Source organism: Nannobrachium achirus, assembly GCF_963921795.1.
Source record: "Nannobrachium achirus genome assembly, chromosome: 21".
Taxonomy (NCBI): Eukaryota; Metazoa; Chordata; class Actinopteri; order Myctophiformes; family Myctophidae; genus Nannobrachium; species Nannobrachium achirus.
The window spans coordinates 13,418,776-13,441,529 of NC_137828.1; the positions used below are offsets into that span (position 1 = coordinate 13,418,776).

The 22,754-nt window shown below is 38.5% G+C and overlaps 2 protein-coding genes across 2 annotated transcripts; both read left to right on the top strand.

The window, feature by feature from the left end:
* Positions 1–253: 253 nt before the first annotated feature.
* On the top strand, positions 254–7,808 carry LOC308306601 (neutrophil cytosol factor 2-like; the record flags this gene model as incomplete). Its single annotated transcript, XM_080751640.1, has 10 exons — positions 254–424; positions 769–851; positions 1,111–1,219; positions 1,657–1,791; positions 2,613–2,720; positions 4,756–4,818; positions 4,956–4,999; positions 5,548–5,689; positions 7,316–7,454; positions 7,717–7,808. The coding sequence occupies 10 exons, from the start codon at positions 254–256 to the stop codon at positions 7,806–7,808; spliced, it is 1,086 nt and encodes a 361-aa protein (XP_080607766.1).
* Positions 7,809–9,501: 1,693 nt separating this feature from the next.
* On the top strand, positions 9,502–22,428 carry LOC308306602 (neutrophil cytosol factor 2-like; the record flags this gene model as incomplete). The annotated part of the gene is made up of 15 exons (XM_080751641.1): positions 9,502–9,672; positions 10,057–10,139; positions 10,493–10,601; positions 11,421–11,555; positions 14,309–14,416; positions 16,093–16,155; positions 16,299–16,342; positions 17,715–17,856; positions 18,733–18,786; positions 19,234–19,333; positions 19,601–19,644; positions 20,603–20,736; positions 21,089–21,236; positions 21,601–21,739; positions 22,205–22,428. 15 exons carry the CDS (start codon positions 9,502–9,504, stop codon positions 22,294–22,296), a joined length of 1,566 nt encoding a protein of 521 aa, XP_080607767.1. The 3' UTR covers positions 22,297–22,428.
* Positions 22,429–22,754: the final 326 nt, after the last annotated feature.

The window sequence follows — 22,754 nt, forward strand, 5'->3', positions numbered from 1 at the left end:
CGCTAGGGTTCAAGTGGTTGATATAAAAAAAGAGAAAAAAAAGTTTCTATCACACCAAGATTTGGAGGACCCCCTGTAGTAACTCTGAGGAGCCCCTAGGGGTCCTGGACCCCCTGTTGAAGACCCCTGCTCTATATAATAATTAATGCAAAAAGTACTTCTCACAATTTTTGGGGAAGTTATTTTCTTTCAAATAGGTTTCAGGTTTGTCTATTTCAGTCAGTATAGCTCAGTGTGTCTCTGACGTGACAAGATGAGTTTGCTGGACTATCTGCGACAGTGGGACCAAGCTGTACGTGCTGTTGGAAAAGACATCTCTGAAGCTCTTCGCATTTTACAGTCTATCCAAGAGCCAAACTCCATAATTTACTTTAACGTTGGCTGCCTACAACTGTTCAACCACGACTTTGATGCTGCTGAGAAGGTATGTCTGAGTTTATGAGTTGGTCTTGGCCAATATTAATCTCAGAAATCTGTTTTGTAATTGCTCCACATCTCAATAATTTACGATTTTAGGCATTTAGCAAGACTTATTTATATAGCCTAAGGCACTTACATAGAATGCAAAAGGACAGTGTAGTGCCTCAGGAAACTGCAGTAGGATCCCAGGAAAACCAAATAAAAGAACATATATGATTAAAATACAGTTATAACCTGTTTCTTAAGAGAAATCACAATATTTTGTTGTTTGTCAATTTGTTGCCATAAATTAATGATTGCATTTAGAAAAGAGAAGGAAGTTATCTAATTTTCTCAATTCTTCATCAGGCATTTGGCTGCAGCCTAGGCAAAGATCCAAATTTTGCAGTTGCTTTCTTTCAAAGAGGAATCACCCTCTACAAAAAGGAGAGGTACGTAAGACTTGCTCATCTTCATGAAATGCAATGCAATGGTGTTGTTGTTGTTGTTGTTGTTGTTGTTGTAGTTGTTATTATAATCCAATTTAGTCTTTAGTCCGATTCAAAAAACGGCTCTTAATGTATAGGTTTTCCAGTCTAAATGGTTTTATTAGTTACACTCTTTTCCCACTGAATCCTATGCGCCAGTGCCATTGTGGAACTGGTTTAATTCATTGCAATGGTTTAAAGACCTGAATGTTCCTGTTTAAAGGTTTGAGGAGTGTGACGCTGACTTCCAGTATGCCTTAAAGTTGCTGAGGGGCAACCCGTTTATTGACTACAAGAATCTTGGTCTGGCGTACCAGCTGTATGCTGTTGAGGTAAGTGTCTGAACTGAGGTCTACAGAGCTGATGTCATCACACAACAGGCGTTGTTGTGACACCCAGATAAGACTGTGACAAGATGCAACCCCACTTAGAAGACAGTTTCCCCCACACATATTTATGTAAATGAAACCTATCTATGGCCCTTTCTTGCGTTATATCATTAGGCCTTTCCCCCCCTGTGTGTGTGTGTGTGTGTGTGTGTGTGTGTGTGTGTGTGTGTGTGTGTGTGTGTGTGTGTGTGTGTGTGTGTGTGTGTGTGTGTGTGTGTGTGTGTGTGTGTGTGAATATGAATCGCCCTATATCAACCAGCATAGCTACCACACAGATCAGCATAGCTACCACACATGTTAAAAATAAAAAATAAAATGTATTGTCCTATTTGACACAGTCAAGGCAGCTGTTCACACAATTTCTGACCGTTGTCCCTCAGGTTCTTCACAACTTGGCGCTGGCTCAGGCTCAACTGGGCCGATGGGACCAAGCCCAGGAGCACCTGCTGTCTGCACTGCGCTACAAGACTGAGGCCAAGATCAACCTCTTGGACAGGGCCCTGGAGGCCACTCTGGTCAGTCCCACTCCCAACCATGCACCTATGGCAGGGTTCCCCAATTAGTTTTCCCCAAGGGCCGAATTATGTCTAGGGTACCAAGCCGAGGGCCACAGCATTGCAGGGGGGCGATGGTGACGTTCCCGATACTCCAGCGACAGTTCAGATATCGTTGTTGTTGGGTGAAAATCTTGTATGTCCAAAACCGTTAGTTTTGCATTTATCATTTAAAAAAATATTTAAACTAGTGAAAACAGCCGATCTACAAGCACACAACGCCTCGCACCACGAGGCGTTGTGTGCTTGTAGATCTGCTGTTTTCACTACTTTTGTGCGACAGCCTTGAATGATGAAGCAGGGCTTTACTATTTGCGAAAGAAAGTGCACATTTGGAAATACGAGTTTCCACCCGACAACGACGATATACTAGTGTTGTTGCTACTCTTATACCACCATTATTACTGGGGTTGGTGGGGGCCAGACAGTAGCCCCTCGCGGGCCACAAATGGCCGCCTATTGGGGAACCCTGACCTATTGTTACCTTCCTAACCGCTTAACAATTTTAAATAGCAGTATAATTGGCGCCCGCTGGCCTACTGGTCCGGGTGCATACCACACTTTGTGTAGCCTGGTCAGTCAGTCAGTCAGTCCACATTTTTACAGTCTATTGGTTGGTTCCCTTGTCACTGTGACATCACAGGTGACATCACCTATGTAAAAGTCCATATATGGGTAAAACATTAACCCAAGGGTTTACATCTACTGTATGTTCCCTATTGGGGCTGATGGAATACCATGTGAATAATAACAATTACTGTATTATTTTCTCTCACCAACAGAAACAGAAACTATTCAAGCTAGCTGAGGTCCCATCAAAAGTGCTATTTAAGCCGAATCAGAAATATGTGGCCGAGCTGGAAAAGAAGGACTATCTGGGGAAAGCTAAGGTACCATTTTACTTAATGCATGTCAAAGTATTCATATGATAATTACTTACTACTACTCTTTAAATAGTATAAGTGGATATTTACTCGCAACCCATAGAAACGGTTCCGTGGTGTAAAGTAACTAGTACTTACTAGTACTTTCCATTTGAGGATTGTTTCACTTTACTGGAGTGTTTCCAATTTCCAAATTAGTTCTACTACATTACATCTATTGTACTTACTCCACTACAATTATTTGAAAACTTTAGTTACTAGTTACTTTGTAGATTTAGATTAACATTACATTTACTGTATAGCCTATATTTGGAAACAAAATGAGTGATTTTTTTTACTGTATTTGTATGTGAATACCTTAGGCCTACTTTTACCTACAGGGATATTTCACTTTCAAAAAAACTTTTGGTAATTTCAGCATCTAATCAGGCTTTTGGGAACACCCGGGACAGTTTGCTATACAAACCCATATTATAACCTCAAACCCCATTTTAACCGTGATAGATTCAATGAGAAAAACCTTTCTGGGGACTCCTGACTCCCTCCTAATACGTGAGCACTGAGCAGGCCCTGTTTTTGTCTCCACCAGCCGAAGGCATTGGGGAGAATATGTTTTCGCCCCTGTCCGTCCGTCCGTGCGTCCATGTATATGTGCGTCCGTCCGTCCTTCCGCCCGTCCGTCCGTCCGTCCGTCCGTCCGTCCGTTACCTGCTAATCTCCGGTGCCGTTGGCCCGGTCTCGGCCAAACTGCCTTTTATAGTGCCAACAGGAGGCCGACTTATGTAAAACATATTTTTGAATATAACTCCTTCAGATTTGATCAAAAAATCACGCAAATCAGTACACAGTATCTCTATAGTCAAGTGATCAAGACAGATGTCCAATATTACATTTTCCACCCTAATTAGCTGACATTGGCTTCCAAAGTGTGCAGGATTGGTCCGTTTTAAGCAAAATGTCTCAAATCATGAACACAGCTTGCGATTTCTGTGAAATTTTACTCGCACATTCCCACTTGGTCAAGGAACAAATGCCCCCCTTTTCACATTGGTCTGTTATAGCACTACCAGCAGGTCAACTTTAGCAACAACAAAAAAATTGGAACAAAACGCATGCAGCGTCCAATCGCCGTGAATGGCCAAAGAAGACATGGCACTCTTTTCACATTGCCCTATTATAGCGCCACCAGGAGGCCACAATAACATACTTGACCTGGTGGAGACCTGTGCTCAGAAGAGCACTGCTTCTAGTTTTTAATATTTCTTTTAATGTTAAAGTTATCGAAAAAACACGGCCAGCTCACGTATTAGGAGGGCGTCAGGAGTCACCAGAAAAAAAGGACTGCGTTTGAATTGAATCTATCATGGTTAAAATGGAGTTTGAAGTTACAATGGGTTTGTATAGGGCTATAGACCGATTTCCTGAGCGACACCATGTAGGGAGCGGCTGGTCGCCACCGCCGCCATTGCGGTGCAAAAAGTCCCACAGTGCTGTTACGCAGGACGGTTCATCCAGATTTTCTGTACATCTTTGTAAAGTTATGTTAGGAATAAGCAAGTGAAGAGTTTAGTTGAGCAGACGGACAGCTGTCTCCTCCCGAGGCTCCCGTCCAGCGGACTGCACCGCAGTCACCCTCTACAGTGTGTTGTTCAGGAAATCGGTTTATACTCTATAGGAAGGTGTCTGTCTGATAAAAAAAGTTTTTTGAAAGTGAAATATCCCTTTAATGTAACAGAGTAATTCTACATTTTATTATGTACTTTTACTTAAAGGAATATTTTTTTCCCCCCTTCCCCTATCGATTACCACATGGAGACTTTTTGTTTGTTTGTTTGTTGATGCATTCCAAAGCCAATACTTTGATATAAAGACCCTAATGTAACAAAAAACAAGAAAATACCCATGAGTTCAAGTCTCCATGGGGTGCATAATCGATAGACAAAAAGTAGTTTGGTGGGTGAGCGATCCCTTTAAGTACAAAATGTAGCCTAGCCTACTTCTTCCACCCCTGGTATATAACTCGGTGCTTTCCTTTCCTCAGGTTGTGGCCACCGTTAGACCTGAAGATGCTGGCTATTCTGGGTTTGCTCCCCTCCAACCACAGGTGAAGTATATCTACACTTGACTACAGCACCTAGATAATGTTTGATTACCTTAAAAGTTGTTATATTTGGTTGTGTGAATAAGTGTTACATTTTCCTTTGGAGCTAATGTTTTGATTTTAAATCTTTTGTCTGATAGGTTGAACACAGTCCTGTTGAAATTAAGCCCCCCGAGGTTCTGAGGTAGAACATTCTTGCGTTTTCTTAAATTAACACCCTACTTGATCATACTACACTACAGTGTCAGACAAGAGCAACAAAGGTTGCTGATCTGCAAGCTCGAAATGCGGCGTGAAGCGACACATTTCGACCTTGTAGATCTGCTACTTTTGCTATGTGTTGAATAAATGTAACAGTTTTTGGACATTATGAGGTTTCCACCCGACTTCAGTATTTTCACTAGGTTTGAAATTCTTCATATATATATATATTGTTTTACATTTTGGAAAACAGACAATCTAACATTGAGGTGCCAACAATTCTTAGGCGCCCTCTCATTATGCATAATTGTGGATATCTCAAATGATTGTGATTAGACGATCATGTAATAATCAGTGGTGGAAAAAGTACCCACATTCATTACTTAAGTAAAAGTATCATTACTGCAATGTAGAAATAATTCAAGTCAAAGTCCGGAATTCTAAATTGACTTGAGTAAAAGCACAAACATATTGTCCTCCCGGGGACGTTCACAACAATCCTTAAGTGTTTCCCATGCTGTTTCTCTGCAGGGCTCTGGAAGGAGAACCTCACCTTGTCCTCTATGAGTTCATCCCTAAGACCAGTGACGAGCTGGCCCTAAAGCCTGGCAACATGGTTTTTATGCTCAACAAGGGCACTGACAACTGGGCCACGGTGCTTTTCAATGAGAGAGTAAGTACCACCCAGCTAAGAGTCTACACAAGTTGAGCATATTGTTGTCAAGGAGCAACATTTGAAAAGATGTTGTGCCAGCAACACCCATAAGAGACCATCTTTGTTCATATTACCAAACTGGGAGATAACGTGAAACCTAGAAATACATATACATTCTTTCTTCTAGCTTAGGAAATAATAGTGAAATTAAACGGTTCCTCATTTTGCTGGAGACCACCTGGAGGTCCCTGGTGACCCCCTTTGAAAACGATTGGTCTACTCTGTTCAATCAATTCATGTAGCCCAGCATAACCTCTCAACACCGTTATAATTCTTCCATGGCATTTGAATATTGTTCATGTTTATTAGGCTATAGCATGTGCCAGTGGTGGAAAGTACATTTAGTTTTACTTCTACTTAAAGGGATATTACACTTTCAAAAAACCTTTGGTCATTGTATGGTCTAATCAGGCTTGTATGAACACCCTGAACAGTTTTTAATTTGCTTCATTCAGTATTTAGATATTTGATGTAAATGTTACCAGCTCCAACACGCCCAGGCCCTCTCCACATACACACCCATTGTAACTTCAAACTCCATTTTAACCATGATAGATTCATCAAAAACACCCATTATTTTTTCTGGTGACTCATAATACCCTCCTAATACGTGAGCAGACCGTGTTTTTTCAATAACTTTTTTCTTTTATTTTTAATAATTCTTTGGGAAAATGGAAAACATTAAATACAATAATATTTTATTGAAAATAAATGAAAAAAGTTATTGAAAAAACACGGTCTGCTCACGTATTAGGAGGGTATTATGAGTCACCAGAAAAAATAATGGGTGTTTTTGATGAATCTATCATGGTTAAAATGGAGTTTGAAGTTACAATGGGTGTGGAGAGGGCCTGGGTGTGTTGGAGCTGGTAACATTTACATCAAATATCTAAATACTGAATGAAGCAAATTAAAAACTGTTCAGGGTGTTCATACAAGCCTGATTAGACCATACAATGACCAAAAGTTTTTTGAAAGTGTAATATCCCTTTAAGTAACAAATCAGAGTAATTATTCAACTATACTGCATACACCCTGGCCGGCACCTTTAAATGTACTGAAGCTAAATTATTCCTCATTGCTATTTCATTTACAGAAGGGAGTTGTTCCTTACAATTTCCTGCAACCTGTAAGCTTATCTTCTAAACAGAATCAGGTATGGATTTCATTGTGTGTGTGTGTGTGTGTGTGTGTGTGTGTGTGTGTGTGTGTGTGTGTGTGTGTGCGTGTGTGCGTGTGTGCGTGCGTGCGTGCGTGCGTGCGTGCGTGCGTGTTTTAATAGATTGAATTATTTGTCATGTTAAATTAGATTTCTGTGTATTCATGGTAAGCTGGTTTGGGAGTGATTGTCACGTGATTGTATTGTGTCAACAATTGCCTGCTGTACTTCAACAACAATCCTCAATATGTATACAGTATGTAATAGATAAGTAGAAAACAAGTTCATGTTCATGCATTAACAATTTGGAACAAAACATAACATTTTATTGTGTGGTCTGTGGTGTAGGCCTATATCATCTCTCGAGAGTGGAAACCTCATATGTCTAAAGACAATCTATCCTGCATTTGTTGTTGTTCTATTAGCAAACAGATGGACCAACCAAGCAAACAGATGAACCAACAAAGCAGCAGACTCTACTCGTGGCTCTTCATTCGTTCGAGGCTTCAAATCCAGAGGACCTTCCTTTCAATGAGGGAGACACAATCACACTTGTCTCCAAAGGTGAGATAGATTGGATTTTCAGTGGGAAATTGCTTTTATACCCCCCTCACGGTGATTCATTCTCATGGCTGATGATGGTGATAATTATGTTTTATATTCCTGCTTTTGGTCAGATATAATATATGCATTTCCTTTTTGGAGATGAAAAATTTCTGAAATCAAATGTATTTCATAGTCTCTATACATAATATATATAATCATGTAGAAATAATTCAAGAAACAATTATTGATTATTCTAATTAACGTTTTCTCTCTTCCACAGTCAACGAGGACTGGTATGAAGGCCGGTGTCATGGAAATATTGGTATATTTCCTGCAAGTTTTGTGAAAGAAGCTCCTGTCCGCAGCCAGTGAGATAACACAGAAGCGATCAGTGCTCAAACAAACCTCCTCATTCATTACATAGTAGTTAGTTATTGTCATTTATGTTTCATGACAAACATTTTACTTTGAATCAGTGGTGGAAAAAGTACTGTTTTAATTAAGTAAAAGTATCACTACTGCCATGTAGAAATACTCAAAAACTTACTTGAGTAAAAGTACAAAAGCACTGGCATAAAATGTATAAATGTATGTACCAAATGTATAAAGTACTCCTTATGCAGAATGTCCCATTTCAAGTATTCAAATGTATACAAAATTTAAAATCTTTTAAAGTGATCCCTGACTAATATGACAAATATGCCTTAATACATTATAATTGTCCTCTATAACTACAATGTAAAATTAAAAACACCTCAATTATTTTATTTATTCTAGAAATAGCTAATCTTTCACTCAATAGGGGAAATGCCCGTCGCAAGTTGATAATGTCATAAATGTCAAGTGTGATCTATCCCTATGGAATTTATGGCATGCATGTGAAAATAAAAACAAACTTAATACTTCCTATGGTTAATATGAGCATCAAATCAATATTTCAAATGTGTTTGTGTTTTGTTTTTTTGCACATGCATGCCATAAAAATGACACATGACATTTATGACATCATCAACTTGCGACAGGCATTTCCACTACTGAGTGAAAGATTAGCTATTTCTAGAAGAAATACAATATTTAAGGTGTTTTTAATTTTACATTGTAGTTATAGAGGACAATTATAATGTATTAAGACATATTTGTCGTATTAGTCAGGGATCACTTTAAAAATAGCAGATGTACAAGCTCAAAATATGTCGCATTGCAACGCATTGTGAGCTTCCGAAATCTATATAGGGCTGAAGTGGTTAATGTATGTTTAAGCTCCGGTTTGAGCTCCGGTTTTTCCCCTCTGTCCAATCGGGTGAATCGAAGGCGGAATGGGGAGGGTTCTGGAAGTGACTGACAGGCTCGTCGCTGTCTTTGGGACAGAGTGTATTCGCTGGCGACCATACTTTGGTGTGGCTTCATCAGCCTCATTTAGTCTGTCTTAACATCTTTGACCAATGCAGCATTTCCACTGCCACAGTACTGGGATTGAATAATGACAAAAAACATTCAATTACATGTTGGGTCATGTTACACTTCCAGTTGAGTTCATCCTTGAGAAGGAACAAAATAGTGAATTTGAATGTTGACATCCCTGTACAGCCACAACACCTGAACATCACCACATACCACTGCCTCTCCTGTAATAATTATTATTTCTTATGTTAATGTTGGCTGAATAAATACTATTTAAAGTAATTGAGTGCTGTTTATTGTTTGTTTTTAAAGAATGGTATGTAGGTTACATTAACCTTCTAGACAGCTAGGTCACTCAGGAAAACCCATCATAGACAATTTAATGCAAATATATTGTATATATTCAAAATGTTAGCCATACTGTTATAAAATCTTATTTATGCTATACTTATTTGACAGTATGAATGTATCAAGTCAAATTCCTTGTAAGTGAACAAAGAGTAAACATGTAGAGAATTTATAACATACTGTAACTATAAAAGATTATCATAGTCTGAAGTGTCACATTGTGTGGCAATAATTTTTGGGGAAGTTCTTTTGTTTCAAATAGGTTTCAAGTTCCCTTATTTCTGTCAGTAGCTCAGTGTGTCTCTGAAGTGACAAGATGACTTTGGTGGACTATCTGCGACTGTGGGACCAAGCTGTAAAAGCTGTGGGAAAAGACGTCTCTGAAGCTCTTAGCATTTTACAGTCTATCCAGGAGTCAAACTCCAAAATTTACTTTAACATTGGCTGCCTACAACTGCTCAACCAGGACTTTGATGCTGCTGAGAAGGTATGTCTGGGGTTATGAGTTGGTCTTGGCCAACATTAATCTAAAAAGTCTGTTTTGTAATTGCTCCACATCTCAACAACTTACAAATTTAGGCATTTAGCAAGACTTACTATAAGTAGCCTACGGTAATCACCTATACAGAATGCAAAGGGACAGTGTAGTGCCTAAGGAACCTAGAGTAGGATTGCAGGAAAACCAAGAACCTATAGTATAGTCTAAAGAAAATATTATCAAAAAGAAAAAAAAAAGAGTCATAAACTATTTCTCAAGAAAAATCACAATTGTTTCTGGTTTGTCATTTTGTTGCCATAAAATGATGATTAAATTGCAAGTCATATAGAAAAGAGAAGGAAGTCACTGTGATTTTCTCAATTCTTCATGCAGGCATTTGACCGCAGCATAGCCAAAGATGAACATCTGGCAATTGCTTTCTTTCAAAGAGGAATCACCCTCTACAGAAAGGAGAGGTAAGACTTGCTCATCTTCATAAAATGCAATGCAATGCTGTTGTTATTATTATTATCACATTTAGACTTGAGGCAGATTCTAAAATACCTTCTAAATCCTTTAGTTTTCGCAAAAGATTTGTATTCAAACATATCCCCCCAAAATATTTGCTATACAGTATGTTGCACATATAGGTGTTCCCGGCATGAAAGGTATAACAACTTATAGGTGTAAATGGGTTATATTAGACTAATATTGGTTCCACTGAATCTTCACATTGATATTTACGGTAACTATGCATCAGTGCCATCATGGTACATTAGCTGGTTTAATTCATTGCGATGGTTAGTGACCTGAATGTTCGTGTTTAAAGGTTCGAGGAGTGTGTTGGTGACTTCCAGTATGCCTTAAAGTTGCTGAGGGGCAACCCGTTTATTGACTACAAGAATCTGGGTCTGGCGTACCAGCTGTATGCTGTTGAGGTAAGTGTCTGAACTGCAGAGCTGATGTCATTACACAACAGGCGTTGTTGTGACACCCAGATAAGACTGTGACGAGATGCAACCCCACCTAGAAGACAGTATCCCACACAAATGAAACTTATGGCCCTTTCTTGCCTTATGCCTAACCTTATTAGGCTTTCCCCCCCCTTAAAAACAAAACATTTTAAAATAGTGAAAATAGCATATTATATATATATATATATATATATATATATATATATATATATATATATATATATATATATATATATTAGGGCTGGGATGCGATTAAAAATTGTAATCTAATTAATTACAGGCTCTGTGATGAATTAATCGCAATTAATCTCATTTTAATCGCACATCGATATTTGACCTGAGAAGCATTTTTTTTCTTCAAGAAAACACATTTTGTTGTACGAGTGAATCAACAAGTGAGTTTTTTAAATCTAAATTTCTTATCCACTGGGCCAAGCAAAGCGCTCTGATCGGCTACTGCTCCCTTTGCGTTTGTTGTCTCTTCTTGGTTGGTGCATCTATGATCGGTATGCCCGAAACTGAAGGTTCTGTGGTGCAAAAACTAAGTGTGATTAAAATGCGTTAATTGTTTTAATCGCGTTAATTTTCTGTAATTAATTAATCGCAATTAATCAGTTAAAGTCCCAGCCTTTATATATATATATATATATATATATATATATACCAACCTGATGGTAAATCAGTATAGTACTTGTTAAAATAATATAAAATGTATTGTCCCGAAGTATTGACGAAGTCAATGCAATTAAGCTGTTCACACGATTTCTGACCGTTGTCCCTCAGGTTCTTCACAACTTGGCGCTGGGTCAGGCTCAGTTGGGCCGATGGGACCAAGCCCAGGAGCACCTGCTGTCTGCACTGCGCTACAAGACTGAGGCCAAGATCAACCTCTTGGACAGGGCCCTGGAGGCCACTCTGGTCAGTCCCAATTCAATTCAATTCAAAGGAGCTTTACTGGCATGAGAAAACATACGTTTACATTGCCAAAGCAAGTTTCAAAACATATCGTCGTTGTCGGGTGGAAACCTTGTATGTCCAAGACCGTTCGTTTTGGATCTGCTGAAAACAGCAGATCTACAAGCACACAACGACGTGTGCTTGTAGATCAGCTGTTTTCACTACATTTGTGCAACAGCCTTGTACAGTTTACAGTTTACAGTTTAGGCATTTAGCAGACGCTTTTAATCCAAAGCGACTTACAATAAGCAGATACAAAACATCACAAGATAATATGACAGTACATCAACAGCAATATAACAAGTGCAAATGGATATCTATCTAGAAAAAACACAATATAATCAAAGTTCTAAAAAAACCTAAAAACAAATGCTAACTATCTATGTATGATGTATGTATGATGAAGCAGGGCTTTGCTTGGTGAAAAAAGTACAAATTTGAAACTTGGAGATACGAGGTTTCTGCCCGACAGTGATGATATATAAAAACTGTTGGAAATGGAGAACATATAGAGACTATACAGTTGGAGGAAGTACAGCATTGTCTAAACAGAGCTATGTTACATTTTGTTGATATGTACAGTATGTACAGGGTATGAAGGAACAAATAGCAGCATTTCTTTTTTTCTCAATACGATTTCCATAGTATACCAAAAAAAATGCCTCCAATTTCAAATGTAGCAGCTCTGTTTATACTGTATGTGTAGTAGGTCTGGATGCCATTTAATGGTTTGTAGTCCTTAGGGTGGTTGTATTCCATTCTCTAGCCTTCTTTTATCGCAACAGTTCACAAATCTTGCTGCTGTGTTGGCACATTGTTGTATTTCTCCCAGGGAGTTTTTTTGTCATTGGTCATGTTTTCAAACTCACTTTGGGTGTGTAATCTCTGGGAAGTACTGTCTGTGTCTCAGTCCCAACCATGCACCTATGCAGTGGTGTAAAGTAACTAAGTACATTTACTTAAGTACTGTACTTAAGTAACGTTTTGAGGTATTTGTACTTTACTTGAGTATTTCCAATTTCCGATACTTTTACTTCTACTCCACTACATCTCGGATCCAAATATTGTACTTTTACTCCACCATTTTTTTTTTTACTTTAGTTACTAGTTACTTTGCAGATATTAAATTATAATATTATAAAACATACATGAACCACGTTAGCCCTATTTTATACCTAGGCTATTTGAAAATAGCAGATCTACAAGCTCACAACGCGTCGTGAGCTTTTAGATCTGCTATTTTCAAACATTTTGTACTATTACTTTTGGTACTTTAAGTACATTTTCATACCAACACTTTCATACTTTTACTCAAGTACATTTTGAATTCTGGACTTTCACTTGTCAGAGTATTTCTATATTGCAGTATTGATACTTTTACTTAAGTAAAAAATGTGAGTACTTTTTCCACCACTGCACCTATGTAGTAGTCGGGGGCCTAAGGGAGATGACATGGTAATCTCGCGCTAATTAGTCTAAAAGCGTGACATTTTGCACAGATGTAGCCCAGAGTATGCTCTAATGATTTAGCTAGGGCGCCCAAGTCGGCGACCTTCGGGGTCGCCACAGCGGCCAAATCAAGTTGGGCTCCCATCGACTTTCTATACAGGAGGAAAATACCCAGAAAAACACTTTTTTTCTGGGTATTTAAGTTGGATGTGAGGGGTCTAACTAGGGGTTTGTAATGATGCTGAATCCATTGCAAGCATTTGTTTTGCACAAAAAACATTCCTTGGGATACAAATGGCTTCAGAAAACGATGGTTTAGTGATGAAAAGTGATGAGTCATCACTTTTCAGAGTTTTTTGGGTGTTTTCTGGAGCTGTGGCGACCCCGAAGGTCGCCGACTCGGGCGCCCTAGCTAAATCATTAGAGCATGCCCTGGGCTACATCTGTGCAAAATTTGGCGCTTTTAGACTGATTAGCACGAGAAAAAAAGCCCTAAGGCCTCCGACTAACATGAATGCTCACCCATACATGCATTGTTTTCTGAGGCCATTTCTAGCCCAAGGAATGTTTTTTGTGCAAAACAAATGCTTGCAATGGATTCAGCATCATGACAAACCCCTAGTTAGACCCCTCACATCCTACTTAAATACCCAGAAAAAAAATGATTTTCTGGGCATTTTCCTCCAGTATAGAAAGTCAATGGGAGCCCAACTTGATGTGGCCGGTGTGGCGACCCCGAAGGTCGCCGACTCGGGCGCCCTAGCTAAATCATTAGAGCATGCACTGAGCTACATCTGTGCAAAATTGTGCGCTTTTAGACTGATTAGCGCGAGATATCCTTAATGCCCCCGACTAGTGGTTACCTTTCTATTAACCCATTTTTAACCCATTTAGACCTGAGCAGGCATGTGCACACATAGACATCAGAGGGGGCTTGAGCCCCTACCCGTCTGTAAAAAGTCCCCTCTCCAGGCCACAAATGCAGTGAATGCCTCGTCCAAACTCTCCTGAACTTGAATGCTGCATTTTATGTTGAAAGAATTGCCCTCTCTGTGTAGAAATCCATGCCTTATACACCACATCTCCAGTATTGACTTGATTATGCTTAGTTCAGTGTGGTATCAAAAGCACCGAAAATAGCCAACCTCCAAGCTCACAACGCGCCGCGAACACGTGAACCCAGGGAGAGCATCTACTGTACCTCATGGGGCTAATGATATACCATGTGAATAATAATAATTATTATTATTTTCTCTCACCAACAGAAACAGAAACTATTCAAGCTAGCTGAGGTCCCATCAAAACTGCTATTTAAACCGAATCAGAAATTTGTGGCCGAGCTGGAAAAGAAGGACTATCTGGGGAAAGCTAAGGTATCATTTTACTTAATGCATGTCAAAGAGTATTATTCATATAATAATACTTTGAACTATTTCTTTTTAAATAATAAGAAAACAATGGATATTTACTCGCATCCCATAAAAATGGGTCCATGACTAAAAAAATGTGTCCTGGACCCATTCTTTGGGAACCAGCCAGTAGTGTAGAGTAACTAAAGTAATTTCTATTTGAGGATTGTTTCACTTTACTGGAGTGTTTCCAATTTCCAATACCTTTACGTCTACTCCATTACATCTATTGTACTTTTTACTCCACTACAATTATTTGAAAACTTTAGTTACTAGTTACTTATACCGGTACATTTGGAAACTAAATTAGTAAGTAGTAGCCTACTTAAAGGACAACTTAGTTTTTTTTACAACAAGGATTCATATTTTAGATTGTAATTAGAGAAAAGAAAAGATGACCGTTAAAATGTTTTCATTTGCTGCTTTCTATCGTTTTAGCGATTTTAATGATTTTGATTTCAAGTGGCTAAATATGTCTTTTTAGACACAATGAGCCCATTCCCAAGATGCACCACACTCTTTCATGGGCAGATGTGACTTATGGAGGCTATAGAGTGTTACTGTAAATAAAGAAATCAATGGCTTATTGTGTCTTGAAAGACATAGTTAGCAACTTGTAACGGCCCCATGCACCCACTGAAATCAAAATCGCTAAAAAGATTGAAAGAAATTAACGAAAACATTTTAACTCTCATCTTTTCTTTTCTCTAATTACAATCTAAAATATGAACCCTAGTTGTAAAAAAAAAAAACAAAGTTGTCCTTTAGGTCAGCCCCAAAATGTTTTTTTTCTTTTCCTATAAATTACTCACCACATGGAGTTTTTTTTTTCTTTTTAGTTTTTGTTGCATTCCAAAGCCAATACTTTGATGATATGTATAAAGACCCTAATGCAGGGATGGGCAACTTTGATGATGGCTAGGGCCGCTATATTTCCACCTTCACTCCAGAGGGCCACATTACATATTGCTATGTCCAACTTTGTCATTCTAGTATCTCTTACAAAAATAGCAGATCTACAAGCTCAAAACGCATCGCAGCGTGATGCATTTTGAGCTTGTAGATCGGCTATTTTTTCTTCTTTTGAATTGGAATCCTAAATTATTTTTTGTTATTTTTTTTATTGGATTCCTGAAATGTAACATTTTGATTTAATTTCAAACTCATTTAGTTATATACTCATGTTATGAAATATAAATATAAATACATTGACAATAAAAAAAAATACACTTTAATACTACTATACTAGTCATTAAGCTACTAATATAGACTGACGGAATTAAAGCAGGTCATGTTTGGAATTGTAGCAGCTGAAATCAATAATATATCAATTTTCTGGTATTAACCTGTGGGCCGCATTGAATGAAGGTGGGGGCCGCATGTGGCCCCCGGGCCGCCAGTTGACCATGTATGGCCTAATGTATCCCATAGGAGACACAAAGGAGACTCTTTATGTCTCCACTGCTGGTCATCAAATTATTGGCTTAGGAATGCAACAAAAACAAGAAAATACCCATGAGTCTCCATGGGATGAGTAGGCTAAAGGTCGTTTGGTGGGTGAGTGATCCAAAATGTGAGTAGCCCAGCCTACTTCTTCCACCACTGGTATATAGGCTAACTCGGTGCTTTCCTTTCCTCAGGTTTTGTCCGCCGTTAGACCTGAAGATGCTGGCTATTCTGGTTTTGCTCCCCTACAACCACAGGTGGAGTATACCTATACTCTTGACTACAGCACCTTGGATAATGTTTGATTACGTTAAAAATTGTTACATTAGATTGTGTAAATAAGTGTTACATTTACATTTAGAGCTAATGTTTTGATTTTAAATCTTTTGATGTCTGATAGGTTGAACGCAGTCCTGTTGAAACGAAGCCCCCCGAGGTTATGAGGTATAACATTCTTAAAGTTCTTTTTCATAAACTAACACCCTACTTGATCATACTACACAAAAGTAACAAAAGTTGCTGATCTGCAAGCTCGAGGCTTTTCGAGACTGTAGATCTGCTATTTTGCTATTTTTAAGTTTGCATACAAAAAGTCACAGTTTTGGACATTATGAGGTTTCCACCTGACAGAGACACTTATTTATTAGTATTTTCACAAGGTTAGAAATCCTTCATATATATTTTTTTTTTACATTTTAGAAAACATAGACAATCTAACATTGAGGTGCCAACAATGCTTAGGCGCCCTCTCATCATGCTGCTTTTGGTCAGCGACTGTCCTCTAGCACCACCCTCAGGCCAAAATGCATAAAACATATTTCAATATCTAAAGTGCAGAGCACATCCACGCTCCCTGGGCCCTGGGCAGTGTTGTTTTTGACAGCAAACTTTGATTTAGTTCATAGTATTTTAAATAAAATCTCATTTAGTTTTAGTCATAATTTAGTCTCCTGAAAAGTTTTAGTTTTAGTCTAATTTTAGTCGACTAAATATCATGAGATTTCAGTTGACTAAATCTACAGTTGATTTAGTCAACTAAAATGTATTTTGGCAGGCCTTGATGGCATCGTAATGACTGATTTTACACTTGGTTGCATGCTGAAAATAGCCGTTCTACAAGCTCACAACGCGTCGCAGCTGCTATTTTCAGCAAGCAACACCTGAGAGCAACCAAACATAAAATGACTTTCTCCTCCACTAGTCCCTCCATAAGGTTTTAGTCTAGTTTTTATTTTGTTGACGAAATTGTCAATATATTTAGTCTTAGTTTTTAGTCATCACAGCTTAGTCTTTATTTAGTTTTTATTTAGTTTTCGTCAGTGAAAAATACGCAGTCGACACACATTTTTCGTCATAGTTTTAATCGACGAAATCAACACTGGCCCTGGGGAGTAGCCTCGTCAACCAGACTCCTCCGGAAATTTACATGTAGATTTGTCCCAGGAGAGCTTGGTTCACATGGCTACCTGGGGAGTGGGGATGAACTATTTTGATTTTGGTGACGGACCGTAGCTTGTAGATCAAGCTATATCTATTAAAGATTTGAATATGTATGGAAATGATGATGGCAATCATGAAAAAATAATTGTGGTTATCTCAAATGATTGTGATTAGACGATCATGTAATAATAATCAGTGGTGGAAAAGTACTCACATTCCTTACTTAAGTAAAAGTATCAATACTGCAATGTAGAAATAACCTGTTACAAGTCAAAGTCCGGAATTCTAAATTGACTTGAGTAAAAGCACAAACATATTGTCCTCCCGGGGACGTTCACAACAATCCTTAAGTGTTTCCCATGCTGTTTCTCTGCAGGGCTCTGGAAGGAGAACCTCACCTTGTCCTCTATGAGTTCATCCCTAAGACCAGTGACGAGCTGGCCCTAAAGCCTGGCAACATGGTTTTTATGCTCAACAAGGGCACTGACAACTGGGCCACAGTGCTTTTCAATGAGAGAGTAAGTACCACCCAGCTAAGAGTCTACACAAGTTGAGCATATTGTTGTCACAGAGCAACATTTGAAAATATGTTCTGCTAGGAACACCCATAAGAGACCATCTTTGATAATACTGATTTACTACTAAGTCCACAGGTAGTGGTTCTCAAATGTTTTATTTGCCAGGATGGCCCCAATATATGTCCATGGCAAAAAATATATATATTTTGACAAAAATGACCACCACAAACCAACATGCCGATGACCCCTGACTCCTGAGGATCCCCTTTGAAAACTATTGGTCTACTGCTCTGTACAGTAACTGTATCAATCCCAGCATAACCTCTCAACACCTTTATAATGCTTCCATGGGATTTGAATATTATGCTGAACTTGTTCATGTTTATTAGGCTATTATGGGATACCATGTGCCAGTGGTGGACAGTAACTAAGTACATTTAGTTTTACTTGGTATGTGTCTCAGAGGAGGGCTGTGGGCATGTCATAAACCCATCATTTTGTGACATCATCGATGGGGAATCCAAGCTAATAGAAAATGCAGGCTTTCTATTCCTGAAAAGTTGCAATGTTAAAGTGGAAGCCATTGTTCTCTCAATACAAAACATCTAAATATTCTTTCAAAAATATTGCTTAAAAAACGAAATCTGTCAAACAATGATGTCACAAGATGATGGTTTTCTGAACTTCCCACAGCTCTCCCAAGAGACTTGAACTGAGTAAAAAAAATGGTGCTATTTTATTATTTATGAACATTAGTGAGGATCTATTATTTGAAGATAGGTTGAAAAGTGTTCTTCAACTATACTGCATATACCCTGGCCTGCACCTTTAAATGTACTGAAGCTAAAATATTCCTCACTGTTATTTCATTTACAGAGGGGAATTGTTCCTTATAATTTCCTGCAACCTATAAGCTTAAAACAGTATCAGGTATGAATTTAATTTTACGTGTGTGTGTGTGTGTGTGTGTGTGTGTGTGTGTGTGTGTGTGTGTGTGTGTGTGTGTGTGTGTGTGTGTGGTCTAGTCTGTGGTGTTTATCGTCTCTCTTTTGAGTGGAAACCTCATATCTCCAAAGACAGTTACTTTTCAGGATTGAAATTCAAAAACAGCTCACGTAGCAAATGTAGGCCTACACGCTCAAAACGCGGCACAAAGCGTTTCAAGCTTGTCGGTCTGCTACTTTTGATGCGACGCTGTAGTATTATGATGAAGTAGGGCGTTAATTTACGAAAAAACACAAAAAAGTTAGCATTTGGAGATAGAGGTTTCTTCCCGACAGCAACAATATATTTATTTAACTGCATGTAACAGAAAATAAAAACAGATATAGAACATGTGAGTCCTATTAGTAATTGTATCTGTAACGTTTGTTCTAGGATGGAAAAAACAGTGGGGCTGGAACGCCTCAGTCTCCGAGAGAGCGAGAAGAGCCACCAGTCACACCGCCTGAGAAGAAAGGGCCCACCGCAGCCCCACGTAAAAAACTGTTTTACACACCACCTGAGAAGAGTCCTTGTATGGAGAAGAAAAAAATATACATATTTATTTGTACTAAATTTAATAAATACCCTTTATTTAGCATGTATTTTTTTTTCCACAGAAAACAGGCTATATAATTTATAGACTATTATGGAATAATAATATTTAATAAATGTATTTACCGTAGATTGATTATTTTCCTGTACCCCGAATAACCTATTTTTCCTTCTTTCTTTCTTTTTTTTTTTTTTTACATCATGTCAGCTCACACTCCCAACTTAACGAGTGAACAAGACAGTATGGAAGAGGTATGCCGAGGCCCATCATTGCATGATACTATCCAAAAGCTCATTGCTGTTTAACTGTATATATCAGTGGAATGTGATCTCTCTCTGTGCCAATACCTTCAGAACAGTGCTCATTTTGACATAAATTAAAACAAAAAGAAAATCCATTCAGATTTAGTCACATTTTAGTCAACTAAATCTACCATTGATTTGGTCGACTAAAATGTGTTTTAGAGCAGTGGTTCTCAACCTGTGGGTCGGGACCCCCAGGGGGGTCCCCAAATTATTTTGGGGGTCCCCAGATGATTAACTTTATGTGCAAAATTGTTTTCTCACTCAACACAAATTAACATAAAGTTTAAGTGTATAGAGGGTGTCTGCACATTTCTAAAGTGACAATTTAAAGACTTTTTAATACCTCTAAAATGACATCACAGAACCTGGGGAAAATAGGGAGGACCCCGTCAGGGTGGGCTGGTCCCCAGTTAAAATATTATTATTTTGGGGGCCTGAAAAGGTTTAGAACCACTGTTTTAGAGGGACACGATGGTGTTGCAATGCCTGATTTACACTTATACTTATACGAAAAGAGACAATCTACAAGCTCACGGCGCGTGGCAGCTGCATTGTGAGCTTGTAGATCGGCTGTTTTCGGGAGCGCCACCACGCATAAAATGACTTGTCTTTGTTCTACACACTCTTCTCCATAGTCCCTCGCTAACATTTTAGTCTATTTTTTGTTGACAAAATTGTCAGTATATTTAGTCATAGTTTGAGTCCTAGTTCTGATATAGTTTTTTTTTTTCTTTTTTGGGGGAAAAAGATAGGCCTAGTCGATAGTCATAGTTTTAGTCAACAAAATTAACAGAGGTTCAGAAAAAAACCTGTCTTGAACAGTACAGTACACCTCTTTTCTTATCGATTTCGGTCAGAAGGATCATTCATTTATAACTCCTCTTCCTTGTCTCATAACTGCCAGAGCCCACTCTGCACAGTGAAAGTATATTTCACATACAATATAGCAGTGTCCTTGTCCACGGGATCTCCATACACCACACTGGTTGAGAAGATCAGCGGGAAACTCAACATGCCTGCTGATTCCATCACCTTGAGGTACAGTATGTGTGGTTTTGTGAACATTCCACATAAAGTTACCTTTTCCTATATGGATTGTAAAGAATTGACAAAGAATAAGCATTGTGCCTAGTCATTGAATGTGTAGTGTGTGTGTGTGTGTGTGTGTGTGTGTGTGTGTGTGTGTGTGTGTGTGTGTGTGTGTGTGTGTGTGTGTGTGTGTGCGTGCGTGCGTGCGTGCGTGCGTGCGTGCGTGCGTGCGTGCGTGCGTTGATTGGATATGTACATTCACAATGATTTTCTTGTGCACACACAAGTGAGTTTTGTCTATGGTTGTAAACTAAAAATAAAAAATGCAATTAATTTATTCATTCATTCATTACATTTCCAGTCTAAGCTCCTCGGACGATGGACAAATGGAGATCGATCCCAACACTGAAATGGACAAGGTCTGGAGTCACGCCAGCAGCGGTCGCATCACTTTAAGGTGTAAGATGAAGGACCAGCACCAGAAGGAGGAGAAAGAGAAAGGGGAGGAGGTAAGAATTGGTCTCTTTTAGGGATGCACTGATGTGACACTTCTGGCCGATACCGATAATAGATGTAAACCTATAACTCGTTTCAATTATGGGTACAAAACATTTCCATAGTAAACAAGGACAATGTCAAACCAAATGAGTACGTGGGAAATAACATGGAGAAAACAGAGAAAACATAACCTACAGTAGACCTACTGTACGCTACTACGCTGTATATGCAAGGGGGTTCCCAAAGCTGGAGACCCAAAAGATTAATTTCGTATCTCCACGGGAGTCGGGACCCAAACATTTTGTGTGTTTGTCTGGGTCATACCCTGATGTTTGGAACCACTGATCTATCCTGCGTTTGTTGTTGTTCTATTAGCAAACAGATGGACCAACAAAGCAAACAGATGAGCCAACCAAGCAGCAGACTCTACTCGTGGCTCTTCATACGTACGAGGCTTCAAATCCAGAGGACCTTCCATTCAACGAGGGAGACACAATCACACTTGTCTCCAAAGGTGAGATAGATCATAGTTGGATTTGCTGTGCCAGTATGAAATTGCTCTTTATACCCCCCTCATGGTGATTCATTCTTATGGCTGATGATGGTGATAATTATGTTTTATATCCCTGCTTTTGGTCAGATATAATATATGCATTTCCTTTTAGGAAATGTAAACTGCCTGAAATGTATTTCATAATTATCACAATCTAAGAATATATTATTTTGTATTTTTCTTAAACTTAGAGTAGACAATATTTTTTTTCTCCCCTTTTCTCCCCAATTTAGTTGTTATGCCAATTAATTCCTCCTAAAAAACTATTATTATTAACCCTCCTGTTTTGGGCACATTTGTCGCGATGCAACATGTTGGTAGCTTGCTATTATACAGTAGGGTTGTTCATAGTCTCAGCATTGTCAATAATCACGTAGAATAATTCAAGAAACAATTATTCTAATTGATGTTTTCTCTCTTCCACAGTCAATGAGGACTGGTATGAAGGCCAGTGTCATGGAAATATTGGTATATTTCCCGCAAGTTTTGTGAAAGAAGCTCCTGTCAGCGGCCAGTGAGATAACACAGAGCTCCAACAAACCTCCTCAAAGTAATAGTTAGTTGTTGTCATTAATGTATCATGATCACAAACATTTTACTTTGAATCAGTGTTGGAAAAAGTACTCACATGTTTTACTCAAGTAAAAGTATCATGCCATGTAGAAATACTCTGTTACAAGTAGACGTCTGGAATGCAAAATGTACTTGAGTAAAAGTACAAAAGTATTGGGGTAAAAATTACTTAAAGGACCAAGTACTCCCATTTCAAGTATTCAAATGTATAAAATCTGTTAAAAATAGCAGATCTACAAGCTCACAATACGTTGCATTGTGATGCATTGTGAGCTTCCAAAATCTATATAGAGCTGAAGTGGTTAATGTATGTTTAATCAAAATCTACAAAGTAACTTATAACTAAAGTTTTGAAATAATCATAGTTTTGGAAATTGGAAATAATCAAGTAAAGTACAAATAA